The 15427-nt window shown below is 43.7% G+C and overlaps 1 protein-coding gene and 1 pseudogene across 1 annotated transcript in view; one reads left to right on the top strand and one right to left on the bottom strand.

Moving 5' to 3' along the window:
• LOC137296203 (ras-related protein Rab-34-like) overlaps window positions 1-6936 on the top strand; it is a 38802-nt gene extending 31866 nt beyond the window's left edge. Inside the window, exon 10 of the mRNA XM_067827939.1 lies at window positions 4824-6936. Coding sequence (XP_067684040.1) covers window positions 4824-4885 — 62 coding nt within the window. The 3' untranslated portion in view covers window positions 4886-6936. The remainder of the gene's footprint in view (window positions 1-4823) is intronic.
• Window positions 6937-9748: 2812 nt separating this feature from the next.
• Window positions 9749-15427, bottom strand: part of LOC137258534 (uncharacterized) — a 53882-nt pseudogene continuing 48203 nt past the window's right edge.

The raw sequence follows: 15427 nt of genomic DNA on the forward strand, positions 1-15427 counted from the left end.
ACTGTACGCGAGCTGAAGCGGGTCGCAAAACAGAGAGGTGTGATCGGGTATTCTCGAATGCGGAATTGTTGAGATTACTAGGTTTAGAAGCCCCTCCTACGGTAACACAATTAAAAGCTCAAGCAAAACAGCTTGGATACACGGGTTATTCAAACCTGGGGAGAGCCGGGTTAACCGCATTGTTATCACATGCCCCCGTAGCAAAACCTCCCACTGTAAAACAACTGAAAGCCGAGGCACACGATTTGGGTTTAGGCGGGTATTCCCGTATGAGAAAACCACAGCTTGTAGAATTATTACGACAGAATAGAGCTATTGACCTACAGTTCGTGCGCACTGAGCGCGCTGTAGGCAACTATTTGAGAGGTTGGCGCATGCACGTTGATAGAAACATAGACATTACAGATATCAAGCCTCTGATAGCTGATAAGGTCAACCAGGAACTAAATAACCTAGGAAGTATCAAGTTTCAGATCACAGTGAAAATGTCGCTCGATAAGCAGGTTGGGAGTACCACTGAATATGTTCAGCCTTACTTCCGAGGTCAACAAGAGGTCGTCACACATACAGAGACCATTGACGCATCAATCGATACCAGTTTTCAGCAGATACGAGAATACCTAGAACGCTACACACACTTGGGGTCCGGGTGGGCTGTAGATAAAATCGATAATGTCTATCTAGACATAGCTAACTACGTGCCGTTCAGAGGCGGGTCATACCTAGCCTTGCCTCCCTACTATAAGAACAAACATGCCATAGTAAACGTTAAGAATAGAGGAAACGATTGCCTGAGGTTAGCTATCAGGTCAGCCTTATTTCCAGCTGGCACTCATTCAGATAGGCTTTCTAGCTATCCCCAAGACGATGGGCTCAACTGGGATGGTATAGATGAACCCACCCCCATATCCCAGATCACTAAAGTAGAAAAACAGAATAATCTGGCTATAAATGTCTTTGGGCACGAAGGTAACACAACAATAGTACACAGGGTCAGCCCGGTGAAGGATCGCCAAGTTATCAATATATTCATGATCCAACAAGGTGAAAAGTATCACTACACGTGGATAAAACATCTCAGCCGGTTGTTGCACGACCAGTCGAAACACGATGGGGAAAAACACTTTTGTGTACGATGCCTACACGGTTTCAGTCGAGCTGATTTATTAGAATCCCACCGGGATGATTGTCAAGGTGTGGGGCAGACGGCCAGACCAGACTACCCCCTATTGACTGTTTTTATAGCAAGCTGAATGAGGCGTCCGTCTCACGAGATGATTACTCGCACGCGACTAACGTATGGAATAAACTGGGTTGTAAGAACCTGGGTGATTATCACGACCTGTACTTGAGGACAGATGTACTGTTGTTAGCCGACGTGTTTGAAACGTTTAGGCGGACGTGTTTAAAGCAGTATAAACTCGACCCCGCATGGTATTACACCAGCCCAGGTCTGTCGTGGGACGCCTTGCTTAAAAAAAACGGAGTTAATTTGGAATTGCTCACAGATTACGACATGCACCTTTTCATTGAGAAAGGCTTGCGAGGTGGGATTTCCATGGCATCCAAACGATACGCTAAAGCAAATAATCAATACGTGAAAGGTTACGATCCTAACAAGCCAACCAATCACATTCTCTACCTCGACGCAAACAACCTGTACGGCTGGGCCATGAGCCAGTATCTACCTACAGGGGGATTCAAATGGGTACCCCACGTTGATGTTATGGGGGTTGCACCAGATTCGAACAAAGGGTATATCCTCGAGGTTGACTTAGAGTACACCAAGGAATTACACACATCACACAACAGCTACCCCCTGGCCCCCGAACGTATGAGGGTTAACCCAGACTGGATGTCTGAGTACCAACATAACTTGTCAGGTGGTCGTGTGACAGACGTTGAAAAACTCGTGCCTAACTTAATGAATAAGACCAAGTACATCGTTCACTATCGCAACCTACAGCTGTACCTGTCGTTGGGTATGAAGCTGACCAAAATACACAGGGTGCTCATGTTCGACCAGAGCCCATGGATGGAGCCCTACATCAGAATGAACACAGACCTACGAAAAAAAGCCACCAGTGATTTTGAGAAAAATCTCTACAAGCTCATGAACAACTCGGTGTTTGGTAAGACTATGGAGAACCTGAGGAAACGCGTGACCGTGAAGCTGGTTCGGTCGAGTGAGGAAGACAAGCTCAGGAGATTGATAGCCAGTCCGGCATTCAACCGTAGTAAGATATTCACGGACAACCTGGTTGCCCTACACATGAAGAAAAGCCACATAAAATTCAACCGGCCTGTTTACGTGGGGATGAGCATCCTCGATTTATCCAAACACCTGATGTACGACTTTTACTACAACGAGCTCAAGAAACAGTACGGTGACACGTGTGAAGTGCTGTACACTGACACGGATTCCCTGCTGATGGAGATTCGAACCGAGGACGTGTACGAGGACATGAAAAAACACCTCGATTTATACGACACCAGCGACTACCCTAAGACCCATGCCATACACAGTACGGTAAATAAAAAGGTCCTAGGTAAGATGAAGGACGAGTGTGCTGGCACGCCCATAGCCGAGTACATAGGTTTGAGACCTAAGATGTACTCCATACTGAAAGCCGACAATAGTGAGATCCGGAAGGCTAAGGGGGTTAAGAAGTATGTGGTGAAACAACACATCAAACACGCCAGATTCAAGGAAGCCCTGTTCAAGACCCGTACCTTTAGGCATAAAATGAACACACTTAGAAGTGATGGACATAAGATATACGGACTGACTATAAACAAGACGTCCCTGTCGCCTATGGACACGAAACGTTGGATAGCTATTGATGGGATAAACACATACGCGTATGGACATGAAAAAATTTGAGGCTATTTTCTACAGCCCGCGTGGGTACTGGAAAGGAGCTAGCGCAGTAGATAAGCTAGCTAAAATAGCGCCAGTACCCCCGGAGGAAGCCAAAGCGTGGCTTGAAAAACAAGCCCTGTGGCAGATCTATTTGCCGGCACCACGCTACGTGCCTAGAAGGAGGTTCGGTATTAACATACCTAATAGCGTTCACCAGGCAGACCTACTGTTCCTACCCCACGACAAGAGGTACAAGTATGCCTTAACCGTAGTGGACGTAGCCAGTCGTTACAAGGAAGCCGAACCCTTGACCACGAAAGATTCGGCCCAGGTAGCCAGAGGATTCGAACGCATATACAAACGCAGCCCGCTGACGTGGCCAACAGAGCTGCAAGTTGACCCCGGACGGGAGTTCATGGGTGCCGTGTCACAACTGCTAGCCAAACACGATACAAAGGTCAGGCGTGGCACGGCCGGAGCCCATCGCAGCCAAGCCATAGTTGAGAGATTTAATAGGACTTTGGCTGAGCGCTTGTTCGGCTATCAGTATGCTAGGGAGATGGCCACCCCTGGAAAACGATCGACTGAATGGGTCACGAGGTTACCCAAGGTGGTGTCGGCAATCAACCATGAAGTCACCCGTCTCACCGGTAAGAAACCGGCAGACGCTATCAAACTAAAATCAATAGTTGCAGAGTCGGCCGCTCCATTGCGTGGGAAGGAGAAACAGATACCAGATAGGGCCCTAGTGAGGTATCTATACCAGCCGGGGGAACACGAGGGTGATAGCCGTAAGCGGGCCACCGATCCTATATGGGTCAGTCAAAACTTACAACATAGATAAAGTAGATATGAAAGCCGACGAACCTAACTTGTACTACTTGAGGGATGGGCCGGGTAGGGGTTTTGTAAGAGAAGAATTATTGATCGTACCGTACGGCACAGTGTTACCTCCTACCAACACACGGTAATAGTAGCAAGTCACGTTTGTAGTAGGGGTAATAGTAGCAAGAGCTAAGGTCCCAACCAAAGCCTTATTTAGTAAATAAGGCTTTGTAGAGACTTTTCTTGAAAGTGGTCCAGAACTGTCATTCCCTATACTACTGATACCCTATTATCTTCACATTTAAACATTTGAGTAGTGATACCCTGTTATCTTCACATTTAAACTCTGTATAAACTTCACATTTTAATGTTTGAGTGAGTGAGTGAGTGAGTTTAGCTTTACGCCGCTTTTAGCAATATTCCAGCAATATCACGGCGGGGGACACCAGAAAATGGGCTTTGCTGAATCGAACGCGGGTCTTCGGCGTGACAAGCGAATGCTTTAACCACTAGGCTACCCCACCGCTCCTTTTAACATTTGAGTACTGATACTGTATAATCTTCACATTTTAACATTTGAGTACTGATACTGTATAATCTTCACATTTTAACATTTGAGTACTGATACTGTATAATCTTCACATTTTAACATTTGAGTACTGATACTGTATAATCTTCACATTTTAACATTTGAGTACTGTAATCTTCACATTTTAACATTTGAGCACTGATACTCATCTTCTGTTGACTCTTGTTTTAATAGTGGAAATGCTTATCTTTTGTTATTTATTATGGGAATATGTTCATAGCTCTGGCAATAGTCATAATTCTTACAATAACTTTGATAAAGTGAGAATTATCTCTGTAACTCTGTGTAGCTTGAATCTGACAATAACTTTGTATGTAAAAAGATTGGATTGAAAAATCATCGTCCAGTACCAGATGTGCAGAGTCCAATTATGTGGGTACATTTAAAGATGGAACGTTTACTTTCACTAAAAACTCATGCGGAAGGTGGGGTTTCCAGAAATATGGAGTCCTTGTAAACGGGGCTCGCGTGTATTGGAAATTCTTTCTGTAACTCTGAATACATTTGGAATATAGGTACTCCTTGACAAACACTCTAAATTTTCAGATGTACAGCGGGAAAATACAGACATGTTTGAAAGACGGAAAAAGAAGATGAACTGTTGCTAGTGAGGACAGTGATGGGATGAGGGCAGGAAGTATCTACTTGCTGCTTCTGCTGCTGCTGCTGCTGCTGATGATGATGATCGGATGAAGACTGGCTGCATATACTTCATGCTGATAGTGTGCTGTGGTAGACAATGCATACTTACATAGAAAAAAGTAGCATTAGTTTATGACCAAAACTGTCCAATCCAAGCAGGCTAATCTCTCATTAAAGGCTAATGTACAGATTGTAGAAGCAAGTTTGGACAGTTGATAAAATTAGCCATAATGATTTTGAAGAGTGATGTCCCTTTGCCACGGGCTGGATCACATAGATATGGCTCTGAGATTCCAGTCAATCATGTAGCATCATGTCTGTGCTTATTGATGTCTGGAGTCATGCTGATACGCCTGATTGACTACAGATGGCACTGAAGTTGATGGCTGAATTAAACTGTGGTTTTGTCCGTCCCTCTGTATGTACAGATTGAATTATCTTAAGAACCGTTGGCTTGATTCTTTCATGCTTGGTACCTAAGTTCATCACACAATGGGTTCTTGACCTTCATTTCCAGGTCACAAGGAGACTTTGACATTTTACCTTTGTCAGTGGGATCATGTCTTACATTAACAACCTTGCCAGCTTGTTTTCTGTGTTTTGGTCCTATGGATAGAGGTCACCCTGTCATGCTAAAGTGTGGGCTGAGTTAATCGTGTAGCAGGACCAACATACCATAGCCCAGCATCAAGGAAGCTCATGACTGACTCAGTAACTGGCTTTATGCTGTTAACTTACACTCAGAGATGGACACCATTCAGGTCAAACATGAATCTCAATAAGGCCTTTAAACTTCAATTAGTTGGTTAATAGCACATGGCATATTACCAAAATCATATAGGCTTTTATAATGCTTGTATAGTATAATTACATAATCATGGCTCTAAGGAAATGGTTGAGGACCCAATACATGTAATGTGTTATCCTGGTTAATGTTGTTAATGTTCCACCTGTATGCCAGTGTGCTGTGTTTGATTAAAGAAAGGATGGCTCTGCATAGTACACTTTCTTTCTTAATCCTGACCACGTAGCTGGAATATAGCTGAGTGTGGCTTAAACTAAACTTAAACCTGACCACATAACTGGAATATAGCTGAGTGTGGTTAAAAGTAAAGTGGAATTTCCTGCTTATTGTTTCATGGAAATTAAATGACTTACCAGGTCTACAGTCTCAGTGTTATTTTATACAGTTCAGTGTGTTTCTAGTTCAGAGGGAGGTTGACCCAGATGTTGTCACTGACATATATTAAAGTTATGCCATATTCTGTTTGACTTGTGTTCAATCAGCTGCTATTTGTTTGTATATAGCATGGACACCTGACCCACCTAATGAACACACTCAGTGATATATGATGATGTGATAATAATGCAAGTGTCACAATGTTCATTCTTGGGTTGCATTACATAGCATTCTAGAAAGGTGATGATTTACATTTGTGATTCAACTTCATAATTCCTGTTGTGACTGAAACAAGGTTTGTGAGGACATATGTGGTATTACTCTTTACTTCATAGTGTCACAAGACTGCATATAAAACACTACTAAAACTAGGGTTAGCTTACAACATGATTCTTTCAGCAAGGCCTGAGATATTTGTTCAATAGCTTTTATGGGTGAAATGATTGATGCACAAGATTTGTAGTGATTTGTGTTTTTGTTTTATACCATGAACATGATGAATGACATCAGAAGGACATTCCTGCCTTGACAGCTGAGGCTGACAAGCTGCGATATTAATGTAACACTTGCAGATACTTTGAGTTTTGAACTCCTTGCCTTTCTGTGCAAAGCCATTTATAAGATGTGTATTACTTTACATATATTTTTAGTAAGATGTATTTTGTTAGATATTCTGCAAATTTTATCACCATAACCGTCCATAGACTCTAGTTGTACTTTCATGGCAAATCTGTTTTTAAATCAGAGGATAATTCCCACCTGACTGTTGTTTTGGTATCATGCATGTGTAATTGTATGACCATTGAATTAAACTCCATGAATAAAGTTGCCATGTTATGTGTGCTGATCTAATTTTTAAGTGTAATGTAGTTGAAGGTGACTGTGTAGGTTATCAAGGAACCAGGACTTACCCCACAACAATGTGTTGTGTAGAGAACTGTTAGCAGGACCAGTGTGTCCCCTGTTTGGCCTGTCTGCCTTCAGTGACATAACACAGGGAGGGCAGTGCTGTATCCTATGTTTGGCCTGCCTGCCTGCCTTCGTGCCTTCAATGACATAACACATGTTGGGCAGTGCTGTGTCCTATGTTTAGCCCGTCTGCCTTCATGCCTTCAGTGACATAACAGATGCAATAACAGGTTGGGCAGTGCTGTGTTCTAGATTTGGTCTGCCTGCCCTCGTGCCTTCAGTGACATAACACAGGTTGGGCAGTGCTGTGTTCTAGATTCGGTCTGCCTGCCCTCGTGCCTTCAGTGACATAACACAGGGAGGGCAGTGCTGTGTCCTGCGTTCGACCTGCCTGCCTTCGTGCCTTCAATGACATAACACATGTTGGGCAGTGCTGTGTCCTATGTTTAGCCCGTCTGCCTTCGTGCCTTCAGTGACATAACAGATGCAATAACAGGTTGGGCAGTGCTGTGTTCTAGATTTGGTCTGCCTGCCCTCGTGCCTTCAGTGACATAACACAGGTTGGGCAGTGCTGTGTTCTAGATTCGGTCTGCCTGCCCTCGTGCCTTCAGTGACATAACACAGGGAGGGCAGTGCTGTGTCCTGCGTTCGACCTGCCTGCCTTCATGCCTTCAATGGCATAACACAGGGATGGCAGTGCTGTGTCCTACGTTCGACCTGCCTGCCTTCATGCCTTCAGTGACATAACACAGGGATGGCAGTGCTGTGTCCTACATTCGACCTGCCTGCCTTCATGCCTTCAATGACATAACACAGGGAGGGCAGTGCTGGGTTCTAGATTCGGCCTGCCTGCCTTCATGCCTTCCGTGACATAACACAGGGAGGGCAGTGCTGTGTCCTACATTCGACCTGCCTGCCTTCATGCCTTCAATGACATAACACAGGGAGGGCAGTGCTGTGTTCAATGTTCAACCTGCCTGCCTTCATGCCTTCAGTGACATAACACAGGGAGGTCAGTGCTGTGTCCCGTGTTGGTCCACAATCTTATCCATAAGCAGATGATTACATGTACAACATGTACAACTTACATGTACAACTTGGGCCTGCCACCCGGATGGCATGAGGCTGGAATCATTCAGCCTGAAAAGAATGTTTATGGAATAGATGTTGAACCTTACTCACTTACACACAACATACAGATTGTGTGACATTGTCAGGCAATATAGCACACACAGCTTGTCACACACATTCTTTCCTTCATGTTCCAAGAACCTGTTCACCCATTAGCATATCTCCACTGTCATTGTAGTCAGTTCAAAGTTCACATCTGTTAAAGAGTTTATGTTCAGCATGTTCAAAAGAAATGGCATAGAAAATAATGTGTTGTTTATACATTTTGTACATGTCCACATAAAGATCTTGTCAGATATTTTCATTTCGTTTGATATTTTTCATGTTGCAGTTTTTGCTTTTCCAGGGTATGTGTTCATAATTCTACTTTGATCATGGTTTACAAAGGGTCTCATGCTGAGCATAATGATGTATTATGAATGGTATAAGCTTATGAAAGAATAAATATGGCTTTAATAAAATTAATTATTTTTGCTTTTATTCTGTAAGTGTCTTCAAATGTTTGAAATATACGCTGTATTTTGTGTGCTGTATTTTGTCATCAGATGTTATTGATTGAGAATGAACACTACAAAACAGCATATACAACATGAAGATGATGGTTGAAGACACACAGCGTTATGTCAGTGTGGGATAGTGGCAACATGTCATCTCCACCCATTGCATAGATTTATACACATTTGGTTGATCATTTGATTGTCTGATTCAGTTGCAGACCTCCCTCATATAACTGGGATATTGTTGAGTGTGGTGGTAAAACAACAGACATCTAATCCACTTGTAACAGCTCTGGGTCTGGGTGACGGTAGGTTTATGGTGCATTGCCCAAGAAAGAAAAACTCCCTGTGTGCAAAATACGGCGTCACTGCGTTGCGAGAAATACATGGGGCTGGGCATTAATGTTCACAACGAGGACTGATGGTCTCGGGAGTCCTTATAATTTGTCTGTGTGGGGCATTAATGCTCAACTGCGGCATGGTATTTCAGTGAGCTGGCACTATAAAACCAGCTGAAGTCAGGACTAGTACATAGTACCACACATACACACGCATGTGAGCGAAGTATTCTTAAGTACCATGTTAAACCCATGTCACGTTTTTACCTACTATTCCATACCACAGGAAGCCACAATTCATTCCCACGGAGTTGAGTGTCCGAGTCATGTATCTCCTTCAGGCTCCAGCTTCAGTACCTCGTGGATTTCTCTAGTATGTAATAGGCCACGAATTTCTTCTATATATATATATCAAGTAAATACACAACGAGTATGTCTAATTGCAGAATTGTATTTGCAACACTTCATTCAGATATAACATGTATAATATAGCACATAATTGTGCCCAATATCAGTTTAACAAACCTGCTTACATCTCCATACGAAGGACAATTGCATATTTAGACAGTGATAGTTACAAGGAACACAAAAGAAGCGGGTTAGCTACCCAACAGGAAGTAGGTCGGCACAGCCGAGGACGCACAGGACATGGCACAGATGATAGCTGTTGTTGAATTAGGCCGTGACAGGCACAACACGATGCAAAATGAATATGAAGTTTACTTGAGAGTTTTAACAAGTTAAACAGTATCAAGACTTGTTTGTTTGTAGAAACTAGAACAGCTCGCCGGGGTCGCAAAGAATCCAGAATCGAGCCTGAAAAAAACGTTAGTAGTTTTGAGATTGTGACGGCATCTGCTAACGAGTTTATTGAAAATGAAAAAAAAGCTTTTTATTTCTTATAATTTTTATATCCCACAATAATTGTATTTACGAGCTGAAATTGGAAAGACCTAGGTAACGTGTTTATCAAATAATGTTCACGGTGATGTTCATAAAAATCGACCTTGACAAATTATGCTTTTGAGAGTACAGCTAACATCAATTTAACAACTACTCCCCGTTAAGGATGTGTCTTTCTATAAGTACATATTTTCTCTTTTGGTACAAACCAGTTGATGTGACACGTTGATGTTGGTTATAGAGGACTCGCACAAGAAGACTGGGAATTAAGCGTGTGTATGTGCTGATCACTATGTCTGTGGACACATGAGACTTACCCAGTCAACGAAGCCTACAAACGACTTATAGAGGTAGCCCTGGCCAACCTGGACTGGACATTCACGGGTGGAGATTTTACCTGGTGGAAAAAGAGGAGGACCAAGGAATGAAGGGTAGTATATGTGTTCCACAGTCAACCATAACTGATATGCGAAACAGTTGACGAGTCGCTCAACATTCAATGCAACCCCCAATGTGATCGTACCATCATATCTAGCGTTAACGGTTTAATGAATACGTAAATGAAGCACATGCTTTATGGTTTGGACCCTACTATCCGATAACTATCATATTCACCTGGTGTCGCCAACGCACCATTTGTGAGTTTACCCAACTCACAGCAAGTCGTGGAGCAGGAACTCACCTCCAACTGTCACTGTGTCAGTACGGCTGACTCCACCTGCCGTCTGTACACTTCCTGTCAAGTCGTATGCTCCTCCCTCAGTTCGCACATACCTTAGCTCCAGAGTGACCCAGCCCTGAAAAATACATATAGAGATCAAGTCATCTCTAGATAGGTTGCATGTATGACGTTGGCCATAAGCACGGGAAGTCAATTCACTGTTTGGGGTTGCGCTCCTTGGCTTGCCAATATTTGCCTTGATTATGATCATAGTTTTGCCAACATCTCCCTCATGATCGTAGATTTCACTTGGATATCAAGCGCTCCTCGTCACGGAACTTTATCCCACAATAAGTTAAGACATGTTTTAATGAAAAGTTGCACAAAGTGAACTTTCCAATCATAACGAACTTACATCAGAGTCAGTTGTATAGTCAAGGCCGACTGCTGTCTCTTGGCTGTTACCCTCAGCAACCACCTTGAAGTATGCTCTTCCGCTACTGGAGCTGGTCGGGACTACGGTGATGGCCATGCTAGCAGTAACGTTGCAGTCACCGTTGCTGATAACGGCGTATTCTTCACCGGTGGACAGGAGGGATGTTTGGATGCGCACACGGGCCACAAACACGGGGTTGTGGAAGCCAGACTTAGTGAAAGGATTGATGAACACGCGGCTGTTACCGGTGAAATTACCAGCTTTTCTGTCGGCACCAGTTCTTGTAACCAGATCGACGTTCTCGAACCCGAAAGAGCTGTTGCTTTTATCGTTAAACTCAATGGGCCAGTCAGCACTGACACAGGAGTCTGCAGTTAACGAAATAAATCAATTTGAGATCAAACAAAATCCAGTATGTGGGCAATAACGATCAGTCATAGCTTACCAACATGTCTAATGACACAGCAGTTGGCAACAGTGTGTCTCCAGGATGTGGGAACATTGTCTTTGGAACCAACGACAAGCATAAACCGTTCTTCATTCAAAGTTTAAGACTGAAATCAGACAATCCACCGACTTGCCAAAATACAGTACCATAGGACTCGTGAACCTTCACTTAATATAAGATCGGTATAATCTGCTTTGTGTCAGGGCTGGCTGATAATTCACTGTGGCCTGTCAGTACACCTGGTCTACAGTTTCACTATGTGGTTAATGCCTGTCCCAACACCGTGTTGACAACAGCGTCAAACTTAAACACACCCACTAACTCTTTGACCGAGCGCGGCCCTGAGCTTACCGACTCGCTGTCTGGGTCTTGTGTCACGCACACATACGCAGTTGTCCAGATCGAACACGGTGCCTGGGCCACAGGTGAATGTCTCCCTCTCAAGCCCACTCATCATGTAGAAGGTTCGCGGTTCAGCTGGCTCAGGAATTAGGTGACATCCTTGAAACAACAAATGCTTTTATCGTAAATAGAGGAAGGCAGGGCATTTTCTACACTCTGAGAAATAACGGCATTATAACACCATGTTACCAAGGACCGCTTATACATTAAGGGGGACCGTGTTGTGGCCTAGTGGTTAAAGCATGGCTCGTCACGGAGACCTGGGTTCGAATCCCCACGTGTGTACAATGTGTGCAGCCCATTTCTGGTGTCTTACGCCGTGATATTGCTGCAGTATTGCTAAAGCGGCGTCAGAGTTCATTCACTTACTCTATAAGGACTGCTCAGTTACATCAGGAAACCCTTACCAGTGAAGACTATTTACGTGTCTCCTGTGTTGTGCTGACGGTGAGATCGGTCTCAAGTGGGATCTCATCCCGGCAGTAGAAGTCGGCGCCATTTTTAATTAGCTGATGGCAGTCGGAAGAGTTAGACGGGATATATGTGCCGATTGTAGCGGTTGCGTTGCGTTACTTACGCAGATTGGTATGGTATACTGCTGTGTCTCTTTACGCCACACCTGCACACTTGGATAGGTTAAAACGTCAACTTATTTTTGTGTCAAACGTGTCATAGTAGCGACTGTTGACCGACATACCATCAGGCTCTATGTTTCAGGACACAGACAGTTTGTCCCGCGGTCTTGTGAGAGCTGAGAAATTTTCAACATCCAAGCCTCACACATATCATATCGTTTCCACGATGGCTGATCTAGCCCTAATTTTTGGAGCATGTTCATGCTTGAGTTGTATTAGACATTAAGATGTCTTGATGTTTCTTTTTTTGATTTGTCTTGATGTTTTTCTCGATTCCATATAGAAAGTTTTGGTGTATTGTAAAAGTGTCACATGAATAAACTGTTTTGTTAATTCAGGCATCTTTATCTTTTTGCGGGTTTGTAGCGTAATCTGTTTTACGATGATGGTCTTAAACGTTAGACGTGTTTTACCGCGAATGTCTTGAACGTAATACTTGAATATGCGAACACTTTCATCACTTTATGACGTCATATAACCCAAGGTAAATATCAGTTGAGCAATTTAGTAACATCAATTTTGTAAATTCGCTGTTATGTTTTGATGACGACTTTAACTACTTTCTCTTTGGCTCCTTACTCTTTTCTCCAGGGCATGGCGGTTTGCTAGTCTCGTCACGCTCGCAGGTTTCGGCGCAGTTGGGGTCAGGGAAGCAGTCACCCAGTAAGCGGTCGTAGGCCTCCCCGGCGGGACAGCACATGCTCTGGGCGGTCCTTCCATTGAAACAACGCCAGTAGGGCTGGCACTCCCTGATATGGGAGTACGTGCTGTTGTTTGCTTTACCAATACAGAAGTCTGGAAATGGCATGAGATGGAAAATATTCTTTTACTGTCATCAGGTGATGTTAGGTGACCATGTGGTCGTTAAGAGCATATATAAATACTAACAAGATCTGAATCTTGTTCAGAAGGGGACTCGATGTTTTAACCAAACAATAATATCTTTTTAAAATATAGGGATAGCTATCTTAAAATTTTCAAAATCACTTTAACGTGCTGCTGTGTCAGGTGGAAGCCCTGATAGAGTTGCAAGGGCACCATGATCATGATCACTGGGCACCCCGGCATATTCAAATGGAGAATGGGGACTGTCATTTCAGGATACCTTCTTTGTATACGGTACGCACAATACGCGTATGCTTACACACTCCTGGGCGGATTGTAGCAGTATGTTTGTTGATAAATATTTTATGTTTTTAGAATATTTAAACACATTTGCGAGCACACCCTGTTTGTATGACCTTACCGTCTCTACAGGAGACCTGGGCGGGGTGGTTGCAGGTAAGCGTTCCCTGATCGAAAAGAGTTCCAGGAGGACACTCAAAGATGGTTGGCACTGGTGGCCCGCTGATAGCCTCCACACAGCGCACAAACAAGTCACATCTCTGCTGGACACCAGTGTAGCCAACGCCGTTCCGGTAGGTACAGTTATCACATAGGTTTGCTGGAATCAGTGCGTCGACATTCAGGAAACAACGTTAACTCATGGACACTATTAGACAAGCATACAGGAGTACGTATTACATACTTAATTATACTGATTCTTTAGATGCCATATACCTTGTCAGAAATGGGAGATATAATTTCGGTTTTAACCTAAAGTGACTGGGGACACTTGACAATCAAACAATTGCAAAGGTTTAATGAGTTCCCCACTGGCTCATAAAAGTTATACCTCTCAGTTCAATATCACATCGAGGTCCTCCCATAAATCTTGGACATGTGGTGCAGGCACAGCGGCCATGACAGTCTCTGGTGGCCACGCCTCCTGGACCGCAGAGTTCCTCGGAATTGTCGCAGGTAAGTACCCTTGTAGCTGGAGGAAGAACAGAGAGGCACCACTTAACTCAACCCACCCACTGCCGCGAGATCCAACAAATAACCTAACACCGAGACATAAGAGCCCAGCGTCTCGATCCACATACAGTCGACATCAGTAGGTTTACAACAGGTCGTAACGTTACAAATGGTTTGTTATTTGAACCCTGAGGTTTGTTTCCAATCCATGTCTGTTGAGTGTAACGTCATGCCGCCAACAGTGATATATATTATGCATTGGTTTCTAAGGATAAAATAGAGAGGAAATGATGGCAAGATTTCTCCGGAAGTTACTCACTACTATCTGTGAACTGACACAAATTCCCAGTGTAGCCAGGGCGACACTGACAGTAGCACGTGTTTCTATCCAAGGTACCCCCATTCTGACAGTTGTCACACGTGGAAATCTCATCTGAAATATAACGCAACATTGACATGAATATGATTTTGTGGGTGTGTTTGTGAAAACAGCGTAGAACAGCGTTCAGTCACCCCGCGGACATTTTTCTGACCGACATGAGTCTCTCGGGTTTCAACGTGACACGTGATTGGTTGGTACCTACCGCTGCAGGTCAGCCCAGTGAAACCAGGATCACAGTTACACGAACAGGCACCATTAGAGGTCACAGCTCTGCCGTTCCCGCAGTAGGTCCGACTGCAGTCTGAAAACAATTGTCATTATTACATAGAGTCAATTTCGGTAGGTACATGTATCCATATGTTTATGGAGTGTACGAGTGCCGGTGTTTGATACCCGACAGGTTCATGGCCTGGTGGCTGTGTGGGGCAATACAGCGTGACACAAGGATCTTCCCACATAGGGATAGGATACATGCCATGAATTTTACTGATGAAATGTATCTGTATCCGTAACGTGCTCCTATGTTTGTAAAAACTGTTTCCTCTGTTAATTATCTCCCCCTGAAGTCATACCGGGAGGATTGTGTCCCCTTGACGTCATTTCACGTGAATTCTCTGATGGTGTCGAATCTGAGTGACCAGCCTGGCGTAGTTATTTTACATTTGTGAAATCGTAGAGGGACTCTAATAGACATTTCATATGGTAATAAAAGTGTTTTGGTGGTAATATGTAAAGAACAGACTATTGAAGAGCATACAAATCAAGACGTGGATGTACACGGTTTTTGCT

Source organism: Haliotis asinina, chromosome 1 (genome assembly GCF_037392515.1).
Source record: "Haliotis asinina isolate JCU_RB_2024 chromosome 1, JCU_Hal_asi_v2, whole genome shotgun sequence".
Taxonomy (NCBI): domain Eukaryota; kingdom Metazoa; phylum Mollusca; class Gastropoda; order Lepetellida; family Haliotidae; genus Haliotis; species Haliotis asinina.